Here is a 24,756-nt window from a genome sequence, read left to right as displayed (position 1 = left end):
TGTTTACAGTTTGCCGTAGGACCATTAAGGAATATGACATGACTAGACATATGATGTGTTTACAGTTTGCCGTAGGACCATTAAGGAATATGACTTGACTAGACATATGATGTGTTTACAGTTTGCCGTAGGACCATTAAGGGATATGACATGACTAGAGATATGATGTGTTTACGGTTTGCCGTAGGACCATTAAGGAATATGACATGACTAGACGTGATGTGTTTACAGTTTGCCTTAGGACCATTAAGGAATATGTCATGACTAGACATATGGTGTGTTTACAGTTTGCCGTAGGACCATTAAGGAATATGACTTGACTAGACATATGATGTGTTTACAGATTGAAGTAGGACCATTAAGGAATATGACATGACTAGACATATGATGTGTTTACAGTTTGCAGTAGGACCCTCTTTACATTTAGGAGAAAGAGTTTAAGGAGAACAAACACAGTGAGCGTTGTGCAAGAGATGTTTGAAGGTTATTGGTGACTACAGCATGGAAGAAAGTGTGTTAAAGTTGCACAAGAATCATATTTCTAAATTCATCTGCTATATCACTTATTTTTCAGTCCATCAGCAAGTTGAAGAATGTCCAGGTTCGTATTTGTTTCATTTTTCTTCAACTTTTGTAATGTTTTATGTAGTGATAAGCAAAGAAACATGTTGGGGAAATTAAATTTCAGTGAGATTAAAAAAATACTCCTTGAAAACTTTTGAAAGACCTTGAAAACTCCTGGAGAAAAAAACCTCTTAAAGGCTGTATGAACAATGAAAAGCACAAGGCCTTGGACACATGAATTAAAAAATGGAAAGCTTTTTCTCACAATAATTTGACTTGTTTACCAGATACCTTGTCCAAACTTATAATTGGCTTGCAAATGAGATAAAGAAAGATAAAACCTTTAATTTTGTGGTCAAAGGTCAAGGTTACAGTGACTCAGAATGAATTTGTCCTGACATCTTAAATTCGTAATCTTGACCAAACTTTGTGAATGGTCTGAATTTGAAACAAGGATGCCACCTTTAAACTGTTTGGTTAGAAGGATGTTATTGGATGTTTTGGATTGGGCTAAGTTTTTGTGGGTTTAACACTATTTTTCAGAACATTTCAGCACAGGCTAGGTTATACATTGTGGCTATTATATTTTGGTCTTGGAATACCCAGGAAAACCCAGGGAAGAACCACTGACCTGCAGGAAGCTTCTGGCAAGCTTTCTGACATACCCCCATTGGTCAGAGTTATGAGATCTGAAAGAATAAAAAACAATTTCCACAAAACTTCTTTAGCTGTAGATGGTTGGTAATGGAGGCGCCTGTTAATTTTGGGTTTAAAAAATTAAAGGTTGCAGTCGGAGGGGTTCCATTCCAGACAGTTGCCACAAAATAGCCAGAGTCCTATGCCATAAACCATGACCAATTTTGTGGTAAAAGTTCAAGGTCACCAAGACTTAAAGAAGTGTGTGTGTGTGGTTTGGATTTTTAACGTAGCTTTAACAGTTTTTCAGTCATATTGCTATGATGTCTGCAGTGTGGCAGTTTATAGTGATGGATAGCACTGGGGCATCATGCCGCAGACATATAGCATGCTGTCCCACCCAGTCACATTATCCTGACACCAGACCGACCAGTCCTAATGCTAACCTCTTAATGCTGAGCACCAAGCGAGGCAGCTGTTAGTACCATTTTTGTAATTCTTTGGTATGACTCGACTGGGGATCAAACCCACAACCTCTCCCATCTGAGGCAGACGCTCTAACCACTAGGCTACCAGAGCGGTCACTAAAAGAAGAAAAATGGTTTCCAATAACTTAACAGAATTATAGTCCATTTTATACACATTATAGGGCAGAGCATATTATGTGATGTTTTTATCCATTAGTCTGTTACCAATTTCATATCTGTACAATAAGTCAAGTCCTTCACCATCTGTAGTTATCAAACTTTTTGGATGACTTGCACTTGGGCTGAAGAAGAATCTGATTGATTTGGTGTCAAAAGGCCAGAGGTGAAGGTCTTCATGAAAGAAGAAATGTGGTTTCTGCACAATAGCTTGAGTTCTTCACCATCTATAGATACTAAACGTTAATGATGGCTTGCACTTGGAGCAAGGAAGAAATGTATCGATTTCAGGGATCATTGGGTCAAGGTCTCACTGACTGAAAGAAGCTGAAATATATTCTCACAAAAGCTAGAGTTGTTCACAATCTTCTATTCCCTTACTTTGTGAATGGCTATCTCCTAGTGTAATGAAGAAGGTATTGCTTTTGGGATGAAGTCAAGTCTCTGTCACTGGAAAAAAAAAGCTTTTTCTAAACAATAACATTAAGTTTGCACCTGGAAAATAGTTTGTGGATGGCTCACACTTGGGGTAAGGAAGAAGCCCTGTTGATTTTGGTGGTACTGTGACTGAAAGAAGTAAAATGGTTTCTGCTCAATATTTCAGTTATCAACCATGTACCTTCACCAAGGTTTGTGAATATTTGAACTGTTAGGTAAGAAGGAAACCTGATGATTTCAAAAGAAGAAAACTGGTTTTGCATAATACGTTTAATTTTAGACCTGGTACCTTCACCAGAGTTTGTAGAGGGCCTGAACTTAAGGTTTGGCTGAGGCATATGGATTTTTTATGTCTAAAGGTCAAAGGTCAGGGTCACTGGCTCAAAGAAAAACTAGTTTTGCGAATAACTTTTGTTCTAGAGCAAATGCCTTGACAACTTTGTGGATGGCTTGCACTTAGGGTAATATAAAGCCCTATAGATTTTAGGGTCTAAATGTTGGAGGTCACAGTCATGGTAAGTTTTGTATGAAAATAGTGGTTTAGTACAAGGCTGCATATTTAATAACGGTTGATGTCACTGAAACCCGATGGTCAGTTATTTTAAGTAAGCCATACCATACTAGTGACTGTGTATAGGACTATTTAATATTGGGCACATATATAATATGCCATGAATGGCACTATTGTTCATTTAGTTTGGGATCTGTAAGATAGTAGTTCCGTGTAACCATGGAAGCATTCAGCATACCCTAATGCAATTTAGTGAAACCTTCTAAACCTAGATGTCATTATAGGGGGTGTCATCTTTTCTTTATTTCTGACAGAGTTATTGAACATGTTGATTTTTATATTGTCATTGATGAAACATGCTTTTAAACATCACATCTCAGGAACCAATCAGCATATTCTGATGCAGTTTTGGTGTGAAAATTGTATTCTAGATATATGTGTTTGTCTTTAGTATTCTGGATATATGTGTTTGTCTTTAGTATTCTAGATATATGTGTTTGTCTTTAGTATTCTAGATATATGTGTTTGTCTTTAGTATTCTAGTATATGTGTTTGTCTTTAGTATTCTAGATATATGTGTTTGTCTTTAGTATTCTAGATATATGTGTTTGTCTTTAGTATTCTAGATATCTGTGTTTGTCTTTAGTAATGGTGTGTGTGTGTGTGATGTAGATTTTTAACATAGCTTTAACAATTTTTCAGTCGTATCGCTATGATGTCTGCAGTGTGACAGTTTATGGTGATGTCAAGCACTGAAACATCATGCTACAGACATGTAACATGATGTTGCACCCAGTCACATTATCCTGACACCAGGCCGACCAGTCCTAACATTAACCTCTTAATGCAGAGCGCCAAGCGAGGCAGCTGTTAGTACCATTTTTATAAGTCTTGGTATGACTCGGCCAGGGATCGAACCCACGACCTCCTTTATTAATGGAAGATGGCACTAATCTGCATAGCTGAAGAACCATTAAATACATCCTGATGTATTTTGGTGTGAACACTGTCTCCTACATGCCATTAAATACATCTTGATGTATTTTGGTGTGAACACTGTCTCCTACATGCCATTAAATACATCTTGATGTATTTTGGTGTGAACACTGTCTCCTACATGCCACTAAATAGATCCTGATGTATTTTGGTGTGGACGTTGTCTCCTACATGCCATTAAGTGCATCCTGATGTATTTTGGTGTGAACACTCTCTCCTATATGCCATTAAATAGATCCTGATATATTTTGGTGTGAACACTGTTTCCTACATGCCATTAAGTGCATCCTGATGTATTTTGGTGTGAACACTGTCTCCTACATGCCATTAAATGCATCCTGATGTAGTTTGGTGTGAACACTGCCTCCTATAAATTTGCATGGATGCCAATATAACTGCAAGAGTTGCTGATCTCCTGTCCTCTGCAGTGAATGTGTTTGTTCCTTTCAGGGAAGTACCACACATATCATCCTACAGTTGACAAAAGCTACGTCAAACAACTAATTATTGCAAGAGACTCAATTTTGATAAGATGTTCTTACTTTTCAGCACATCTGTCTCTGATAATAGCTGGTAGTCAAGTTTTCAGATCTCTCTTGGTTTGTTTTTCTCCAGATGGTGTCATTGTCAGTAAATCCACATTTATTTCAGACACACCCAGTCAAACTCAATGCCCACTCACCATTCTCGTTCCCTTGGTCTTCGGTCTTATCTGCAGTCACTGAGAGTTGGCTCATAGTAGATCTTTCTTACTTTACTCTCAGACCATAAAGCCTCATCGGTCAGTGGTCTTTTTCACATCTGGAACAGTATCATTGTGTATTCCCTTTCTCCAATCTCTCAGACTCCCAATGTCATGCAGAAATCAAGTGCAGTCTCATCTTTTTGCTTCCCTTGAATGGGAAAATTCACAAACAACAATCTCCAGAATCTGACTGTAGAGATACTTAGAAAAATTCTGCCTTTTCTACACCTACTGAAACAACTGCACTTGCAAGTTTTCTACCAACCTGCACACCTGGCTAATGTCAAATGAACCCTCAGAAATAAATATTTTTGTGAATATTTGGGTGGACACAATTGTTTCGGCAAAAAGACCAACAACTTGGAAAGCCTACGATGGGGAAAAGGATTTTCTTCTCTTGATCATGTGAGCAGAGAGAGATTTCTAATTTTAAAGCCTCAGGTCAAGAAATATCTTTTTCATTTGGCTTTTAGAGAAGTTAGCCCCAATCACAATCAAGGACTACCAAACCATGATTTATGACAAAGAAGGGAGGACATAGGTCAGTTTTGATTTGTCATAACCAAAGGCTTTGGTCATTTGTGGGAAGTGGAGCTTGATACGGATTTTGACATGGTTTAACATAGCAGTTTTACTACCACTGTATAAGGCTTTGTTGATTCATATTTTTTTAAAAGACCTTCTTTCTAGTCATCTTTACCATACTATGCCAAATCAGTAAAATTCATAATTTATTAGCTCAAACTATGTACAGTCTGGTACAGGTTCAGTTTCTCTAATAGCCATGGGTTTCATTGTTAAGAAAAGTCTCCTTATTTCAAATAAAAATCAGTCTTTCATTTGTAACTGCCATTACTCATGAGCATCTTCAGAACCACATTAAGGCATTGAAGTGGTACATAAAATACAAGAGGGTATGCTTCTGTAATAACTAATAAAAGATGGGATTTGGCACCAATCCCTTTATCAAAAGGGAGACTACTTACCTTCCAGAGAGATGCTCAAGGCCATGGGATAACAGGTTTCTTGCAACAAGAGTCACTAGTCACACAGCTTCTCAAAACCAATGGTGGAAAGGTCACACAAATTATTTGTGGTTTCCACAGTTTTGTGTACCTAATGCATAATGTTTATTTATATTTTTTAAAACAAAATGAAAATTTAAAATAAAGGTTTGTCAAATTTGAATCTTGGTCATCCATTTTGAAGGTGATCTCAGCTATACTAAGGTAGATTTAGTGTTGAAGAAGCTTTATGATTGAAATCTGCTGTGGTTTTTTGTAGAAACTATCCATTGGATCTGATTTAATTGTCTCCTAGACGGGCATAATAAACTAATCCATTGAGCAGCCATAGAAGAAATTTCTTGTGCGTGACTAGCATACATGCCAACCATTACACTTCACCTAATTTCATTATACATTCACATATATATGGATTATGCTTTTCTGGTACATTAAAAAAACATAATAAAGCAATAATTTTTTTTCTTCATTTTTATCATATCATTATGTCTTTGATCCATTCATCATAAAAATTTCAGACTATCCTTAAAAAGAAGACTTGCATAAGAATACATTTGTTCATCTTAGACATGTACTTTCTTTTTTTACTATTGATAGAAATTGTATCTGACATATTTTGAAAAAACAGATGGGTTTCTTTGATTTGAAACTTTGCTTGACATTCTTGTTGTATTTTTGTGGATCAGTCTGCACTTTTAAAGAAAATGGCACCTGGTGTTAAGTGAAACATGTATTAATGGTATGATTTGTGGATGTTCTGTGATTGAAAAATGTTAGAGCAGATGGATCTTTTCAAACTTCGAAAAATTTCAGATCAGTAAAAGGACAAATCAACACCATTTTACAAATTTGAAAAGAAGAATGTGTGAGTGATGCAATACAGCACATGGATTGAGCACATCATCATGATCATTGCAGAATTTGTGAACTTCACAATCATTTTGCGAAATTAGACATGTAGAGTAGTTAAAGTGACTGTGTAGAATAAATAATTTGTCAGTATGTTTTGTGTTTGTAATTTGGTTCTAATCCACATGTATTTTGCCTATTTGTGACAAGAATTTTGACCAGCTACAAAACCAGGTTAGTAGCAAAAAATGTACATTTTATCATACAGTGTACTGTAATTATGGCATGTAATATATGGATTAAAATTTTTATTCTCTGATTACGCTTTTTGGCCACTTACATTAGCATTAATTACACTTATACCACTCTCATGTATGAACAAATAGCTAGTTTATAATGTCAGAATGGAAGTTGACTGATTTGTGTATGGGAAGATAATCTGCTGTGGTCAGTACTATGGAAAGCTCTCATGTTTCTGCAAGAACTGAAGGGGTCACACAATCTGATGACAAAGAAATAACTGGCACCTCATCCACATGGCATGTGGAATAGGTGGTTGCTACAAGAGGTTAAGGAAAAAGCTAAAAAAAGAGTATGCGTTTTGTGTTGAGAATATAAGAAAGACAATCCATTTACAAACAAAAATTGTTGCACAAATTTTCTAGCATCAGCTCTGACAATGCATATGAAATTGGAACAGAAATTTACTCAGACATCAGAATCATTGAATAAACTGATGACTGTTCCGATACAGGGTGGTCATAAGGCTGATTTACCACTTTCAGAGACTTTAAAGTCATTAAATGCATACTTTAAATTAGGTATGCATATTCCTTATAATAATTCTGTCACCCATCAGCTACCATGTGGCATTATTCCCCCCTGCCCCGATTTCCACACTCTGGAGGTAGGTGTGGGAGACCTCCCCCACTTACTAAAATTCCTGGCAGCATCTCTGCTTAATTGTTTTAGCATTTTTATTATGAAAACAAGCCCAACCCATTTTTTAAATTTCTTTTTCACTTTATGCAAGCTGGAATTGTGATGTATTTTATGTTTTTCTAATTAAGTTGCAACAGTTTCCAAAGTGTCTAATTACATGTACATATTATATAATAACCAAAGCAATGCCATTTAACTGAAACTATTATAAATTCTGTATTTCCCCCATCTACTTTTTATTGTTACTGTACAACTGACACTATTTTGAAGTAGATGTGCAGTGGGGGATCTTGTTTCATTTGCTGTATGTGTTTAAGTTCTTGTTATGTCAGGATCCACCTTGTCTGTTATGTTTTTATTGAATATTTGCATATCTGACAGTTTAGGTAAAAACATCATTATAATTGCTGTGATATTGTTTCCCACTTATATATATATATATATATATATATATATATATATATATATATATATATGTATATGTATATATATATATGAGGGGGAAAAAAATCAAGAATGCAGTCAGACGTCCATAAACACTGTATGTAGGATCTACAATAACTATGGGGAATTGACTTATAAACTTACTAGTGTTTCTTAATAATGAAAGGTTCTCATAATAAACATGTTTCTTAAAAGTAAATAATTGTAGTTTCAATAAATTTTTATTAGCATTATTGTTTGGTGAAAATCAGTTCTTGTTAACTTTGGCTTTTTCCTAGCAATGTCACATTTGCTATGGAAGTCATGCATAATTTAAGAAATGAATTAGCAAAAAACTCCGACTTAACAGTCCTGTAAAGAGAAGTTTGTTTATGTTGATATTTATTTTGAAAATGCTTACAGGCAAGTGAAATTTTATAGGCATGGTTCTGTCTACATGTAGATGACACGATTAGATTTTCATGTACTTTGAATGATTTTTTTCAGTTTGTGGGTTAGGGATGGGACATTTTGTATTTTAAGTCAAGCATCGTTAACATAGTTTAGCAAAATGCACTTGACTTGGACAGATTAAATTAAGTAGGTATGTTAGTATCCAAATATAGATGACCAGATCAGACCTTTATATCACTGAATGGTTGTTAATATTTTTTTAATAATTTTTATAATAAGTTTTCCAGAGTTTTGGCTTGTTAGCATGATTATGCAGAAACCACTTAAATTAGATAAGGTTGAAATAGATCTTAATATTCACGTTTGAAAGGCGTGATTAGATTTTTGTGACAGGCTGATTTTTTTGTCCAAGAGATTTTTGGAAGTCCTTCAAATTGTTTTCACAATGAGGCATGTATACTTTGTAAATGTAAAATTAATCTGTTTTTTTTTCTTCTCATTAGTCACTAGTCAGAAATCATTTGGTCCTACAAGTTAACTCTTGCTTTCCTCTCACAGAGGTTGAAACTGCAAAGAAGATCCAAAAGTTGGAGCCCATTGAGATGGAAAGACAGTTCACAAAGATTACACAGCCGTAAGTAATCTGACTTGGTGATGGGTATCACATTGTTAGACACCAGATTCTATAAAACACTTGTATTACATGTTCTATTTCTCCTAGATAAAACAACTGCAGATATTATGTTCATATGGAAAACGTGTATTACATGGCCTATTACTTCCAGATCCAACCGCTGGAAAGAGGAAAGACAGAATAAGTTGAGGAGAAACAACATTGATGTTATCAGAATACATCCAAAATCAACCTTCATTGTGCATGTAGAGGGGGATGCTGCCCCCCCTCCACAGTTTGTTGCTTGCATCCATCATTTGCAGTAACATCAGCAGCAGGGGAGGAGGATAATGTTGAGATGGTACAAATGTCTGCCATTGAACAGATGCGTCTGGTCCTGGAAATGATGACACAGTTATTGACATCAGGCCATATATTACCTTTATTTCCCTTTCTCGTTTCTGTACTTTTTTCTGACTAAGTGGGGGAGTGTCCCCCTCCCCCCAAATTTAGACTGCCCAGTGGTCATAAGTGCCTCTACATGTCAGAGCATGGCCTTCGGGCTTGTAAGTCCAGATGCATGGGGTTTGTTCTGGGTCCATTGGATCCAGTTTATAATACAGTTTAGCTGTCACTGGCCTTCCATCCATCCCAATATGATGACCCTTTCAGCAAAATGATCTGTCCAACTAGGGTTTACAGGGTTCATAGTGACAGACCTGTCTGTTTAGCCACACCATTGGTAACATATCCTTATTATGACAGAGATTTCAGAGAAATCTTCCCATCCAGCCAGGCCCATGGGGTGCTGGTACCGATGATAACTGGACCGTCTTCTGTAATGCCAACATCCATTCTAACCATACACCAGGCAAACCAGCTAGCTTTTTCGAGAAGTAACAGACTTCCATATGGTGTCTGCTCTTCCACATGAGATAGTTAGTGACATTGTCAAAGAGGACGGGATTGAATCATTTATGATACCTGGTATGATTTCTCCAGAGCTGCAAGCAGAAACAGATCAGGACTCAACACATAGTGAGTATGATGAAGCTCTTTTAAATTAATCGTACAGAGATCTGACCTTGAAACAGGCTAAATTTACCTTGAAGGCCACAGTCGAGGAGATTTATAGGTTGTTGGCAACTTAAGATTACCTCCACCTCCATGATATCAAATACATTAAGGCATCGTGGCAGACATGCCATGATATCAAACACATTCCAACATCATGGCAGACATGCCATGATATCAGACACATTCTGGCATCATGGCAGACATGATATCTTGTATAAAAATGATCTGTTGGATCTTTTAACCAATTTTGATCTGAATTGACCACAATCCTTAACTCTGTTTTCAAAATGCAGTCTGTCCTGGGCTTTAACATGGCTCACATAAACAAAACAAAATCCATTAGCACGCACTTTGCTCAAGTTACTATCATACAAAACATGTTTTCTGATAGCTTTTGCTTCAGTGTGCAGGATGAGTGAGCCACATACCCTTTCCATTGACCCGAACTGTCTTTGGTTCAGATCAGATAGTTCATTGTTCCACTTGACACAGTTAGGTTTTGTAGCCAAAAATAGGTTGTCATCTGTTGGCAGTCCAAATTGTTCATTCACTCTTATCCATAGAAAGGTCAAGAGCAGTGACCATGCAAGATCCTGTTCACTAAAGCACTACCTGAAATGCCCGGAGACAAGTTGTGGCGTGGTCAAGGGCATCTTTCATCCTGTTAAAGCCAGGAATCAGGGTATCATCCCTCAAACCCTTGCTTCATAACTAGAATGGAATATATGCTCGTCATACTCAGAGGTCTCACAAGATCAGAGTCACATCATGAAAATCACTGCTTATGACATTAGAGTGATCCCTGTGAGCTTCGTGTTCAAATGTAACTATCCGAAATATAATAGAAGCTGATGGCTGGAATGCAGAATCAACTGTCTCTTGTTTTTATGTGAGAGATTTAGCTTTGCAGTGCAAACTTTGAATATGTTTTGTCCATTGGCAGCAGCTCAGATGACAACTAGACCCACTAAAAATAATAAACACAGCCTACCAGCTTTGCTGGATTCGCCAGTGAAATTAAATAGGTAAGAAGTTTTTACCTTCTTAACCATATGTAAGGGTCACAGATCAAGTGACCCTAGGCTGTGTTGCTTATGTAATTAGGATAGCAGGTTATCGTTCACATGGAGAATCCAGCCATCATTGCTTAGAAGGATAATCAAGGTATAGGTCGGATGCTCAGCATTCCCTCCTCCTATTACCCATTCTCCTAATGTTAATCTGATTGGGAGAATGTATTTGAATGAGAAAGCAAATGTTTTAGTAAAATGTGTTTCTCCTGATTTTATTACCCGATCACATTACTTAAAACCCCTTCCAACCACCATGCCTTGCAAGCATTTGTTGTTGTTGTTGTGGGGTTTAACGCCATTTTTCAGCACGATAGGCTATACATGGCGGCCAGTATTAATGGTGGAGGAAGAACCCGGAAAACCCCGGAAAGAACCACCGACCCACGAGAAGCTACTGGCAAGCTTTCTCACATGCCCACATTGGCTGAATCTTAGACTCGAACCGCCGCAGACAGAGGTGAGATGGCAGTGATCCATAACGAAGAGCACTTTAGACCACTCGGCCACTCGGGGCCCCGCCTTGCAAGCATACTTGTTAGTATATCACTCAGCTAAAAAACTAGCAACACATGGTGGTGGCAAGGAGATGTAATGGGCAAGAGTTATTGCTCTTTGTCTAGTTGAGATAGAAAAAGATGATGTTTGTTTTTTAGTAGGGCTGGATTTGTGAGGCAGCAGGCTGATATCCCTAACTTTAATTTGATTGGGCAAGTATTCTCGGAAAAACACAGTTACTTAAAATTTGCTTTCTTTACTTGATGTCTTATTTCTGATCCAGTTATAGTCAAACTTGGAGTATGAGCATATATGCAGCAGATCTTGGATAAATAAGATCCACATTTACTGATCTGGTGATCTTGCAGCTGAGTGGCTGAGCTCTTGAGGACATATAATTGATTTGACTTAAATAAAACTTGGAATATATGCTTTCATCATTAAGTATCACCAACCCAGCTGACTGCCAAAGTTTCCTTCCTGGCTACCATCCAGATGCCCATCAGGGCTTCCTTACAGCTTTCATTTCTGCCTTTAAGCCAGCAGAATTGATTGTCTGACTTGAAATACAGACTGCAGGCCTGTGAGTTGTCATCCTGTTATTAAGGATGATGCTATGACTAAGGCCAGTGTGTTTTGGCATGTTGTATATAGATATGGAAGCTCTATCAGATGTGGGCACACACAGTACCTTCCCCTAACCTTTGTGAAGGCAGGAGAAAACTTTGATCTGATGATTCATTTTGATCCCACCATGGAAATTACGGAATTTAATTCAAGCATGTGCTGGAAGAAATAATTAGATTGTTACCTCTGTCAGATTGCAGACCTGTGCTGTCTGCATACCACAACTACAAAGATAGGGTTTTAGTAGCTGTAGAGGAAGAGGGAGAAAGTCAAGCATTTTATCTTTTGTCCACAGTCCTGCTAAAATTTGCAAGATTTCTAACCATCGTTTGGACAAAATCTATGAACCAGGGAATTCACAAGTAATCTTTTCAGAGAGGACCAAAATTCAAGATAGAAATATAGTACATCTTATGATCATAAGGGATGAGTTCACAAGGAGCTTTGATATGACTGATACTTACTATCATGTCCCAATGCATTCATCTTCATGCATGTTCTGTAATTTGCATTCCAATGTACACTTCACTAATATTGTGGTCTTCCTTTGTCCTAAATCTCAGCCCATGGGCATTTAAAAAAATTGTCAACTGCATCATCTCCGTCTTCAGGACTGCCTTGCTGACAGCAGCTTATGCGTACCTGGATGACATCCTTTCGAAACCCATGGTAAGTACAGTTTTGATACAGGAAATGCTCAGCCTTATCTTACCTGGGCTTCTAGTGATTTAGTAGAAGTTGGATTGCTGGGCTTCTAGTGACTTAGTAGAAGTTGGATCTGATCTCCACTCAACACTTCATCCGTCTGGGTAATACATTGAATTTCTGACCAATTTCAATCTTATTTATCTCACTGAAATAAAAGTTGCGCAAATTATTGAGCTCACAAGGTGTTAACACGGTTTCTGCAAGGGATAACTGTAATACCTAAGTTTACTAAACACTTGGATTTGCTCATCATTTTCCAGTTGTCTTCATTAGAACTGTTTGATTTTGAGTGAGTTAAACTGTTATAGCGTAAGTGGCAGACAAGTAATGGCTCACAGTAATAATTTCGCTGAAGTAGACTGTACAGATGCCAATTTGTCCTGCTGGAGACTGACCGGTTGCCTCACTTCACCACAGTAAGCAGTAACTGAAGCCCACAGGAAAAAGTTCTTGATATAAAACTTGTATAAATGAAGGCTGTAATTAATTGCTTTCATTTTTGGAAAGAGAATTGTTACAGGAAAGTGATTCTCATAAGGTATGTCAATTCTGTAGTGGTTTATGACCTCTGCAAATGTGGGTCATGTGGGAGGACCAGCCAAGTTACCTGATTTGTGGATACAGGTCTGAAACTTTATAGATTGAATGTGATGGCAGAATCTGTCAAAAAAGTATCAGATTCCATATCTGATGTGGTCCCATCCTTCATTGATTTTTCAGCAGATTTGCTTGTATTTTGGTGTCCAAAAATAGATCTCTTTGAGATAAGGTAGAGTTACAATCTGTCCACTTTATCTCTTTTGTCCCAGACCTGGAAGCTTGGGCCATGAATGCTCTGCATTCATTTGGAATTTGGATTTGGAGCTATGCCTTTATTCAGACTGTTCTGATTCCAAGAGTCGTTCAGAAAATAAGGCACCAAACTAGCAAAATCATTATGGTTGCCCCACACCATTGGGCAAGTATTTTGTGTAGTCCCATACAGTTAGGCAAGTCATTTGTGTAGCCCATACAGTTGGACAAGTTATTATGGTAGCCCCAAACAATAGGGCAAGTCATTTGTGAATACATTCACAGGAATATCCTATTGGAAGTCAGTCTGCTCAAACATCTTGGCTTGCAGGTGTTTCATCCCAGGCCAGGCTGGCTTCTTCTTCATGTATAGCTCATATCACTGAGTAGGGCCCTGGGTGGCGGAGTCATTTAAGGCACTTGTGAATTTCTGCAAAGGAGTTAAGGATGCATTGTCCAGAACTCATTTGGATAAATTCACAATAATCCCACAATGTGATACATCAAGATTTTTGGTACATCAGCACATTCCAGACATGGAATTCATTCAGAACTCTATTTCTTTCAACTCGTGATAGAACATTTTTAAGATTATTTTCAGGTTTAATTCACAATACTGTAAGTTTTTCTCCATTTTTCAGTTTATAACTTAGGGAATTATATTGTTTATTAAGTTATACAAATCTTGTTTGGTTTTGCTTCTTTCTGTTACTCAGTTTAACACCATAGACTCATAACACAGTTAGTATGCCGTCTGACAAAAATTACCTATTGTCATGACCGAAAATGTCCATTAAAGTACATTTCCATCTGTGGGATAATTCGTAAACAAGATAAATGATGAAGATATAAGTAAAACAGTAAAAGTTTATTGTGAAATGTTCATGTGTTTACTTGACATAGGCAGTTTCCTAAAACAATTGACTAAATACAGAAATAACAGAAAATAGTGTGTACAAATGGAACAATTTTGACATTATAATTCTGACATTATAAGATATGAACACCTGGAAAATAAACATTTTTGCTTGAGTTGTATGTACTACAGGTAGCTCAAAGACACAGGATAACATTTGTTTCATTGAAAATATCAAGTTTCAGTGAAAAATTTATTTTTATATAGGCCTCAACAAAGACAACCAACACTGCAGGTAAAGGTAATTAAGATGGATAATGAAGGAGTTATAGCAACTTACAGCAAAGCTAAGCCCAGTTCCAAGAGATACACGCCTGCACAAGAGAGGGCTCTCATGGGTCTACTGCCCGAACACAAGGAGTTTAAACTGGTCAGCTTCGACATCCTTACAATTGAAGAAGGTACTCCTTTAGATCCTCACTTATGCAGTATATTATTGTAGGTCACATTCTTCAGACTATCTGCATCCTTCCATCCAGTTGCCTGTCCATTGTTCTGTTTGCCACTGTTTTCCTTATAAGATGTTCTCTGTCAACAATGAAGGGATGGTAATTATATATAGTATCAAGTTTCAAGGTGTACTCTGTGAACAATGAAGGGATGGTAATTATATATGGTATCAAGTTTTAAGGTGAACTCTGTCATCAATGAAGGGATGGTAATTATATATAGTATCAAGTTTCAAGGTGTACTCTGTGAACAATGAAGGGATGGTAATTATATATGGTATCAAGTTTTAAGGTGTACTCTGTCATCAATGAAGGGATGGTAATTATATATAGTATCAAGTTTCAAGGTGTACTCTGTCAACAATGAAGGGATGGTAATTATATATAGTATCAAGTTTCAAGGTGTTCTCTGTCAACAATGAAGGGATGGTAATTATATATAGTATCAAGTTTCAAGGTGTACTCTGTGAACAATGAAGGGATGGTAATTATATATGGTATCAGGTTTCACTAGGATGAGTAGATGGTAGCAGAGATTTTAAATCCTGAATGCAGGCCATGGAGGGGATGGTTTGATTTGGCTTTTGATGGCATTTTATGGCATAGCAACCTTTTTAGTGATATATTATGCCTAGGCAATAACCAGCCCTGAGAAGGAGCGATGGAGTAGAACTTGAAAGTGCAGATGTTTGTGATAGCTTCGGTCTCTACCTTTTTATTGCCAATTTTAGCAGCATGCATGACAGAAATATCACTTTCAGTTGGCATTAGTGGCAGTGGCATGAACAGTGCTAACTTTTATCATTAGAGTTTGATGTTAAAGTTTTATGTTAATGTTTGTGTCAGTCAAATGTTAATTGTTATTTTTGTTAGTCAAATGTTAGTTGAGATATTTATGTTTTAGGTCCTAGATGTAATGATTTTTTTCTCCAGCTGACAATATTGGCTAACAAGACACAGACCATTTTTCTGGCAATAACATCATTACCTTTATCAGCAGATAAGGTTTCTGTTAAAGTTTTCCTCAGTGCTTTCTTGATGGGCATGACATGCAGACCCTGGCATTCTCATGGGAATGTCATGCAAACCCAGGCATTCTCATGGGCATATCATGCAGACCCTGGCATTCTCATGGGCATGAAATGCAGACCCTGGCATTCTCATGGGCATGATATCCAGAGCCAGGCATTCTCATGGGCATGTCATGCAGACCCTGTCATTCTCATGGGCATGTCATGCAGACCCTGGCATTCTCATGGGCATGTCACATTTTTTGCAGACCTGGAGATTTCATACATAATATGTTTTTAGGCACACATGGAGATTTGATACATTATATGTTGTTGGTAGACCTAGAGATTTGATACATGATATGTTGTTGGTAGACCTGGAGATTGATACATTATATGTTGTTGGTAGACATGGAGATTTGATACATTATGTATTGTTGGTTCACCTGGAGATTGATACATTATATGTTGTTGCCTCACCTGGAGATTTGATACATTATATGCTGTTAGATAGGAGTCTGTGCTATTCACTCGTAATCTTTAGTAGTAGAAACATTATAGTTCTAGTCTTGGCCTGTCCAGAATGTATCAGCTGAGAGAATTTACAGATATCAGTTTGGGGAAATATATTAAAAACTGCACCACTTAAAGGTCACTTAGATGAGGTAGATACATTTTGATTTCCTCTTTTGGGCAAGTGTTAACAGATGGATTATGATGTCAAAGTATATGCAACATCAGTTATGTTAGGCTAATATACAACTAAATGAATCTAGCAACATTTTTCTTGATTGTTTTAAATTCTGCTTTTGTTTCCCTTTTAGGTATGAATTAGCATGTTTTGTTTCCATTATTAATTTGTGTTACATTAGCAGATGTTTATGGTGCTCTCTAGTACTCCAACATTTGGGGTGGCTTGTTTTCACTCATCTTCGTTTTTTTCTCCTTAGGGGCTGTGGTTAGGGTTTACATTGCAGTTTGATGAACGTTGAATTAGACCCTAAGATGCAGGCTGGCATATATGTTGACTTGCTTCTTTATTATCCAATGTGTTTTCTATAGCGCTTACAAACTATATTGACCCCATTGGTATATACTGCAAATTCCTGTATGAAAGTGTCATACGGCTCAGCAGCAACATTATTTATGAGGGAGGTGTATTGAGACCAACAAGTGAAGTTGCTTAATAGATTTTATATTTATTTGTACATCAACAGAGCTTTTGGATTAATTTGTACATCAACAACTCTTTCAGTAGTTTTGCTTAGTAGCTTTTGGATTTATTTGTACATCAGCAGCTCTTTCAGTAGTTGCTTACTAGCTTTTGGATTTATTTGTACGTCAACAGCTCTTTCAGTAGTTGCTTACTAGCGTTTGGATTTATTTTTACATCAACAGCTCTTTCAGTAGTTGCTTACTAGCTTTTGGATTTATTTGTACGTCAACAGCTCTTTCAGTAGTTGCTTACTAGCTTTTGAATTTATTTGTACATCGACAGCTCTTTCAGTAGTTGCTTAATAGCTTTTGGATTTATTTGTACGTCAACAGCTCTTTCAGTAGTTGTCCTTAAAGTGTTACTCTGAACAACCTGAGCGAGAAAAGCAGTGGAAAGCATTGTGAATGAATGTAAAAAATAATTAAATTGGTCAGTGTAAATTTATTTTACTTGCTTGGTGACAGAAAAAAAATGAAATATATACATTCATTGAAATGCCAACTAGTTTTTCAAGTCAGAATCATGCATGGGGATAAAATGGAAACCATATACCCATTGAAAAACTAAAAAGGTTTTAAATTTTTCAAGTAGTGTCATGCATGGAATAAAATAGAAACCATGTACCCATTGAAATATCAAAAATTTCATTGTCATTGTCATGCATTTGGGTGACTTATTACAAGTCTGATATTCTACCAACTGTGACCATAAGATTACAAGTCTGACATTCTACCAACTGTGACCATTAAATTAGAAGTCAGACATTATACCAGCTGCAACCATTGGATTACAAGTCTGACACTCTGCTGACTGTGACCACTAGATTACATGTCTGACATTCTACCAACTGCAGCCATTGGATTACAAGTCTGACACTGCTGACTGTGACCATTAGATTACATGTCTGACATTCAACCAACTGCAACCATTGGATTACAAGTCTGACATTCTATGAACTGACCATTAGATTACATGTCTGACACTCTGCCGACAGTGACCATTAGATTACGTGTCTGACATTCTATGAACTGTGACCATTAGATCACAAGTCTGACACTCTGCCAACTGTGACCATTGGATTACAAGTCTGACACCCCACCATCTGTGACCATTATATTACAAGTCTGACACTCAACCAACTGTTACCATTATATTCCAAGTCTGACACTCCACCAGCTGTGACTATTGATTACAAGTCTGACATGCCACCAAATGTGACCATTGATTACAAGTCAGAAACTCCATCAACTGTGACCATTGATTACAAGTCTGACACTCCACCAACTGTGACCATTGGATTAAAAGCCTGACACACCACCAACTGTGGCCATTGATTACAAGTCTGACATTCTGCCGACTGTGACCATTAGATTACATGTCTGACATTCTACGAACTGTGACCATTGGATTACAAGTCTGACACTCCATCAACTGTGACCATTGATTACAAGTCTGACATTCCATCAACTGTGACCATTGATTACAAGTCGGACACTCCGTCAACTGTGACCATTGATTACAAGTCTGATGCTCCACCAACTGTGACCATTGATTACAAGTCGGACACTCCACCAACTGTGACCACAGGATTACAAGTCTGACACTTCATCAACTGTGACCATTGATTACAAGTCGGACACTCCATCAACTGTGACCATTGATTACAGGTCGGACACTCCATCAACTGTGACCATTGATTACAGGTCGGACACTCCACCAACTAAGCTACTAAGTCTCCTCAAACTTTTTGGGATGATACAATATGCAGTAACCAACTTGTGGTATATACTATTTTTTTAAACTTGATACCAACAAGTGAAGTTGCTTAATAGCTTTTGTATTTTTTGTACATCAGATGAAATTTGTGAAGATCCTTAATTTTCATCTTGGTAGGATTTTGTTTTCCTGAAATGGCATTTATGTTTTTGTTTTTTTCTTACATATGTTCAGGTTGTGGAGTCATGATTAAGACAGGGAGCTGGCTTAGTGACCGGACTCAGATTCTGATTGGTAAACTTACAAACATTGGAATCACTGAAGAGAGCCATACAGATACAGATATTTTCACCATCAGAATTTTCAATGGTAAGAGTAAATCTCAGCTGTAAGAATAAATCTCAATGGTAGAATGAATCTCATTGGTAAGAATGAATCTCAGTGGTAGGAATAAATAGGACTGGTAGGAATAAATCTCAGTGGTAGAATAAATCTCAATGGTAAGAATAAATCTCATTGACAAGAATAAATCTCAATGGTAGAATAAATCAAAATGGTTAAGAATAAATCTCAATGGTAGAATAAATCTCAATGGTAAGAATAAATCTCATTGACAAGAATAAATCTCAATGGTAGAATAAATCTCAATGACAAGAATAAATCTCAATGACAAGAATAAATCACCATGGTAAGAATAAATCTCAGCAGGTAGAATAAATCCCAGTGGTAGAATGAAATGGAAATGTAAGAGTTGCTTCCCTTCATATATATATACACCGCTTCTTCGATAACTCGCGCCCGGATAACTCGCGATCCCACTTATAACGCGGTGTCCGTCTTGGCTCCCGATTTTTTCCAGAGAAAATGTATTTAAAATATCTTTAAAATATGCTGAACATGAAGAAATTACGATAAGAATTGATAAATTAAACCTTGATACATTGCTCATTTTATCATCGAAAATGGTGATTAATGCCCGTAAAAATATAATCCATATTTTGAAATTTGCAAGTTCTAAAGAAGAATTAATTTCAGAGATCTCGAAAACGCTTAATTACGTGTATTTGGACGCCAATTTTTGATCTGGGACACAGAAAATCACTGAGGCGGGAGTCCTCCATACACATGTAATAGGTGCGCGGGAAAATTCAAAGATTTGCCAGTCCTGTTTCAGCCACCTGCTTTGTGGGAAAATGTGTTGATCAGTTAACTGTGCTGATATTTACAATGACAGAATTCAGTGACTGAAAGACTCTTTGATGTACTGTTGCCATTTTATAAGAGTACATTAAAAAAAAAAAAAGAACATGATGCAACAGCTAGGCAGCTAGTTCAAAGGCTTTGACTCGCGGCCGAGTGAGAAAATGTACTGATATTTAGTGATTGAATTCAGAGGCAGAAAGACCCAGTTTTAAAATCCTAGCGAGACCTCTGTTTAAAGATATCATATATTATGTAAGTTTTTATGATAAATAGTTGTCAGTATACTGTATATAAACAGTCTGGTGAAATAGCGATCAATGAAAACCTCTGGTAAATGCTAACAGGTGGCAACAGAGAATGAAATAAACACCAATTAAACGTCTTCCTGTGTGAAAGTCATGTTCTAATCCTTTAATTCCGTTTCACTGTAAACATTATAATCACAACATATTCTGTTCATTGAAAACATGAAAAGAGTCAATTGACCGTCACATCGAAACCCGTGAGTACTTCTGTGAGAACCTAATTACATGTACATGCTGGCTTTGTTTTGATCAACAACTTGGGGAAGTGTTTGTTGCATAAAAAAAAAAATCGATTACAAGTGACCTCGGGTGCTGGATTAAGGGTCTTGAAGCTGCCTTTGACGTAAAGCAAAACAGTAACAGAGAGAACGACGATGATAGTGACTTCGAATGTTTCAGTGAAACTGATGTCATTAATGCTGAGGCTGTTTGGGAGAAATTCGTACAGACTCATGGTCCTGAGATGGGCGTTTCTCTTGATGATATGGAGGAGTGGATTTGTGCTGACAATGATTGCCCCACAGCCGAATACATGTCAGATGAAACTATAATTATTTCTATAACGAATAAATTTGCAGCAGAAGATGATTCTAACTGGAGTAACACAAGTGTTGAAAGTGATGCAGACACAGATGTTGCACCCTCCACCCCTCTGCACAGGAAGTAATCAAATATTTTGATATTGCCATAAGGTGGCTGGAGACCCAAAATGTTGACTACGTAAAGCTCATGCAGTTGAGAAATCTGAGGGATTTTGCTCGGCGGCAGAGAAACCAAGGAGTAACACACACAAAAAAAAAATAACTGATTTTTTCAAAAAGTGAATTGATATTTGTCAAGCGTGGCACAAACGGCAAGTATTAACTTGTTCTAATTTACATTGTTTTAAATTTGTAGACCAATTAAATATGTTAGTACTGATTAACCCTTGTTTTTTTTGTTTTCCGTTTTACTTCTATCGCATTCAAATCTATCTATCTGTCATTCGATTGACACTGTTTCTCGAAAACAGTCGATCTTTTGTATATAAAAAAACGTCTGATTTGGATCAAACAATAAAACTAGAATGTATCCAATTCAACATAAAAATTAGTGACGTAGTACACAATGTGTGAAGTGGTACACATGTTAAGCGAATGGAAACCACGTGGAATAATGTTTTCGATGATCGCCTCAATATACTGTAATTTATCCTGAAATTAATGTTGTCCTATGAGGAAATAATAAAGTACACCATTATGAAGAGGTATTTATTAACAGTTAATCTCAGAACGATTATAAAGTGAGTATTCAACAGTATAATCTGCCTACCCCCCCATTTCTCCGTTATGTCATCAATCACTTTATTGGTTTTGGGCTTATTTTATAGATCCCTCGATAACTCGCGCCTCACTTATAGTGCGGTCGATGTTTCTGGACCCTGATGTGCACGAGTTATCGAGGGAGTGATGTATATATATATATATATAGAGAGAGAGAGAGAGAGAGATTTATCCATCTTTCCAGGAGTGCTGGATTTAGCAGTAGTAAAGAAATTGACTAATTTTTTTTTTTAAAAAGGCTTTTTTCATGCAGTAAAACTGAGGCCATATTTGAAGCACATATATAAATTCTTTCCCCTCGGACCATAGAAGGTTTTGTCAATTTGTAGCATTCATTTATTGTTGGAATAAGATGTTTGACATAAAAGATAATTTGCTTACCTTTATTCATTTTCCAGCCTTTCATATTGTTGAGTTACTAATTGTATCATACTTCTTTCAGATCCCCTGAAAAGAAAGAAATTTGAGTTTGCTCAAGACAGGATAATTAAAGAAATAGTAAGAAATTTCATCTTCTTGATTACTGATTTATATTTTTTCCTAATTAAGGAAATCTCTTTTCAGCAAAAAAATTTGCGTAGTAGGTCTTCATGCATACATAACTGAGTACAGAATGTAAAAATATTTGGTACTTTTAAGAAAGATTGTGTATAAAATCATATACAAAAGAAAAGCACAGTTGTCAAAAATGTATTAGCTGAATTTTTGTTGAACCTCCAATTACCTGCTGTTCCCATGATTTCTTGTACACAGTTTGCAAATTATTATTTTTTTTCTGCCAGCCATAAAATGGAGAATATGTCTGTCCATCAGTATGTCTGTTATCAGTTATGTATCCATAAACAATAACTTGAGTAATCCATTGTCTTTTGTCAAAAGTTACCAAAGTTTGTGGATGGCTTGCATGTTGGGTAAGGCAGAACCTTATTGACTTTGAGATCAAATGTCAGCCTCATTATGACAGAAAAAACAAACAAATTGGTATCCACAAAATAAATGAGTTCACCACCATCTATAGTTATCAAACTTTGTACCTTGTGGATGGCTTGCACCTGGGGTAAGGAAGAAGTTGATTGATTTTGAAGATGAAATGGTCAAAGGTCAAAGTTATTGTAACTGAAACAAGAGAAATAGTTTTCACACAGTAAGTTCAGTTATTCAGCATAATAGTTACCAAACTTTGGGAAGGGCTTACACTTGGGGTAAAGAAGAATCCAATTTTGTGGTCAAAATCTCAAATGATAAGGTGACAGTGACTTTGAAAACAAATGATTTCCTCACAGTAACATTAGTTCTACATCACAGACATGGACAAAACTTTGTGGATGGCAGTGCACTGGGGGAAAGAAAGACACTTACTGATTTAGGAGTCAAAAGGCCAAAGCCAAAGCCACAGTGACTGAAGGAATAAAAATTGTTTCTGCACAATAAGATTACTCCTTCATCACAGATCTTGTGGGGGGGGGGAGAGAGAGTGGATTTTTACATAGCTTTAACAGTTGTCCAGTCATGTTGCTATGATGTCTGCAATATGGCAGTTTATAGTGATGTCTAGCACTGGGGCATCATGCCTCAGACCTGTAGCATCATGTCGTACCCAGTCACATTATCCTGACACTGGGGGAGCCAGTCCTAACACTAACATCTTAATGCTGAGCACCTAGTGAGGTAGATATTAGTACTACTTTTATAAGTCTTTGGTATGACAGGGCTGGAGTTCAAACCTGCAACTTTTCTCACCCAAGGCAAACACTCTAACCACTTTAGCCACCACAATGGTCATCACATTACAGGTCAGGACCAAGTTCTATGGATGGCTTACACTAGGAACAAGGGAGAAATCTTTAAATATGGAGATCAAAAGTTGAAAGGTCAAGGTCATTGCTACTTGATGACTTCTGCATCATATACCAGGACTAAATTTTGTGGATAGCTTGCACACAAAGAAAAAAAGAACTTTTCAATTTTGAGGTCAAAGGTTAAGGTCTTTGTGACTGAAAGAAGAAAAATGTTTCCTGCATGCAAATTTCAGAGACCACATCCTTTAAGTAAAGTGATAGAATGGCTTGCATTTAAGTTTTTTGGAAATGACCTGTTGATTGTGGCTTAAAGAATATGGTTTTGCAGAAATACTTCAGTGACTAAACTTTGTGGATGGCATGCACTTAAAGTAATAAAGAAACCTTAAGGTTATGGAATATAAAGCTTAGAGGTCATGGTAAGTCTAATAAGAAAATAATGATTACAGTACATTAGGTTTGCATAGCCCCACATACCAAGCAGACCTGCCAACCCTTACAATTTTGTAAGTTTTACGGAAAATGACAGTAAAATATGTACTTATGGAAAAAAAACAGAAATTATGGAAATATGATTGTTTTCTGTAAGATCTGGTTACTGTCTTGTCCGTGTTTGATTGGGATATGGGTATCACATTAGATTCAGTGGAGTTGGTCAAGGAACTAGATCAACTTTGCAGGAGTACTTTAGATGCTTTAAACTGCACATATTTTCTTGATACAAAACATCTGTATGATCAAGCTGTTCCATAAATGTTTTAAAATGGCATCCACCAAGTGATACATTTTCAGAATGAGAAAGGACATTAAACCTCTTTGAAAGTTTTAATAGTACAGAAGAATAAAAGGGAGTATTCAGACTATTGGGGAAGAAAGCAATACGGACAACAGTGCATTGATTTGAGTATGCCATGTGGCTGGAAAGATGATTGCTGTTGCCATGGGGATGTGGAATTTCTTTTTTTTAAGGATTACATCAAAGTAAGAGATTGCAAGAAACCATTGAGCTCCATAGGGTTTGGAACTGCAGTTTGTGAAACTTGACTAGAGGTAATTAAGGTTCAGATTAAGTTTCCAAATTTGTTAGGCCTGGCAGAAAACAATGTTATGGCCTGGTTATAAGGCAAAGGAAACTTATAGTATTTTCCTGCCTTTTGAGCTTTGGAAACTTTTGGTATTCCCCTGGCCATAAGATTAAGAAAACTTATGGGCTGGCTGTAACACAAAGGTAACTTAAGGCCCAGACTA

The 24,756-nt window shown here is 36.9% G+C and overlaps 1 protein-coding gene across 2 annotated transcripts in view; it reads left to right on the top strand.

Moving 5' to 3' along the window:
- The window catches only part of LOC149798772 (uncharacterized), a 98,064-nt gene that overhangs the window by 55,389 nt on the left and 17,919 nt on the right, over window positions 1-24,756 (top strand). For both annotated transcript variants that reach the window (XR_016421027.1, XM_089957645.1), the window contains exons 9-13: window positions 575-601; window positions 8,746-8,821; window positions 14,696-14,889; window positions 19,114-19,248; window positions 22,152-22,207. Coding sequence is in view for 1 of the 2 variants with exons in the window: in XM_089957645.1 (XP_089813771.1) it covers window positions 575-601; window positions 8,746-8,821; window positions 14,696-14,889; window positions 19,114-19,248; window positions 22,152-22,207 (488 nt within the window). In the remaining variant the exon portion in view is untranslated. The remainder of the gene's footprint in view (window positions 1-574; window positions 602-8,745; window positions 8,822-14,695; window positions 14,890-19,113; window positions 19,249-22,151; window positions 22,208-24,756) is intronic.

Source organism: Sinohyriopsis cumingii, chromosome 5 (genome assembly GCF_028554795.1).
Source record: "Sinohyriopsis cumingii isolate HCF-2022 chromosome 5, ASM2855479v2, whole genome shotgun sequence".
Taxonomy (NCBI): domain Eukaryota; kingdom Metazoa; phylum Mollusca; class Bivalvia; order Unionida; family Unionidae; genus Sinohyriopsis; species Sinohyriopsis cumingii.
Note: the sequence above shows the minus strand (reverse complement) of the source record. Positions and strands in the feature narration are given on the sequence as shown.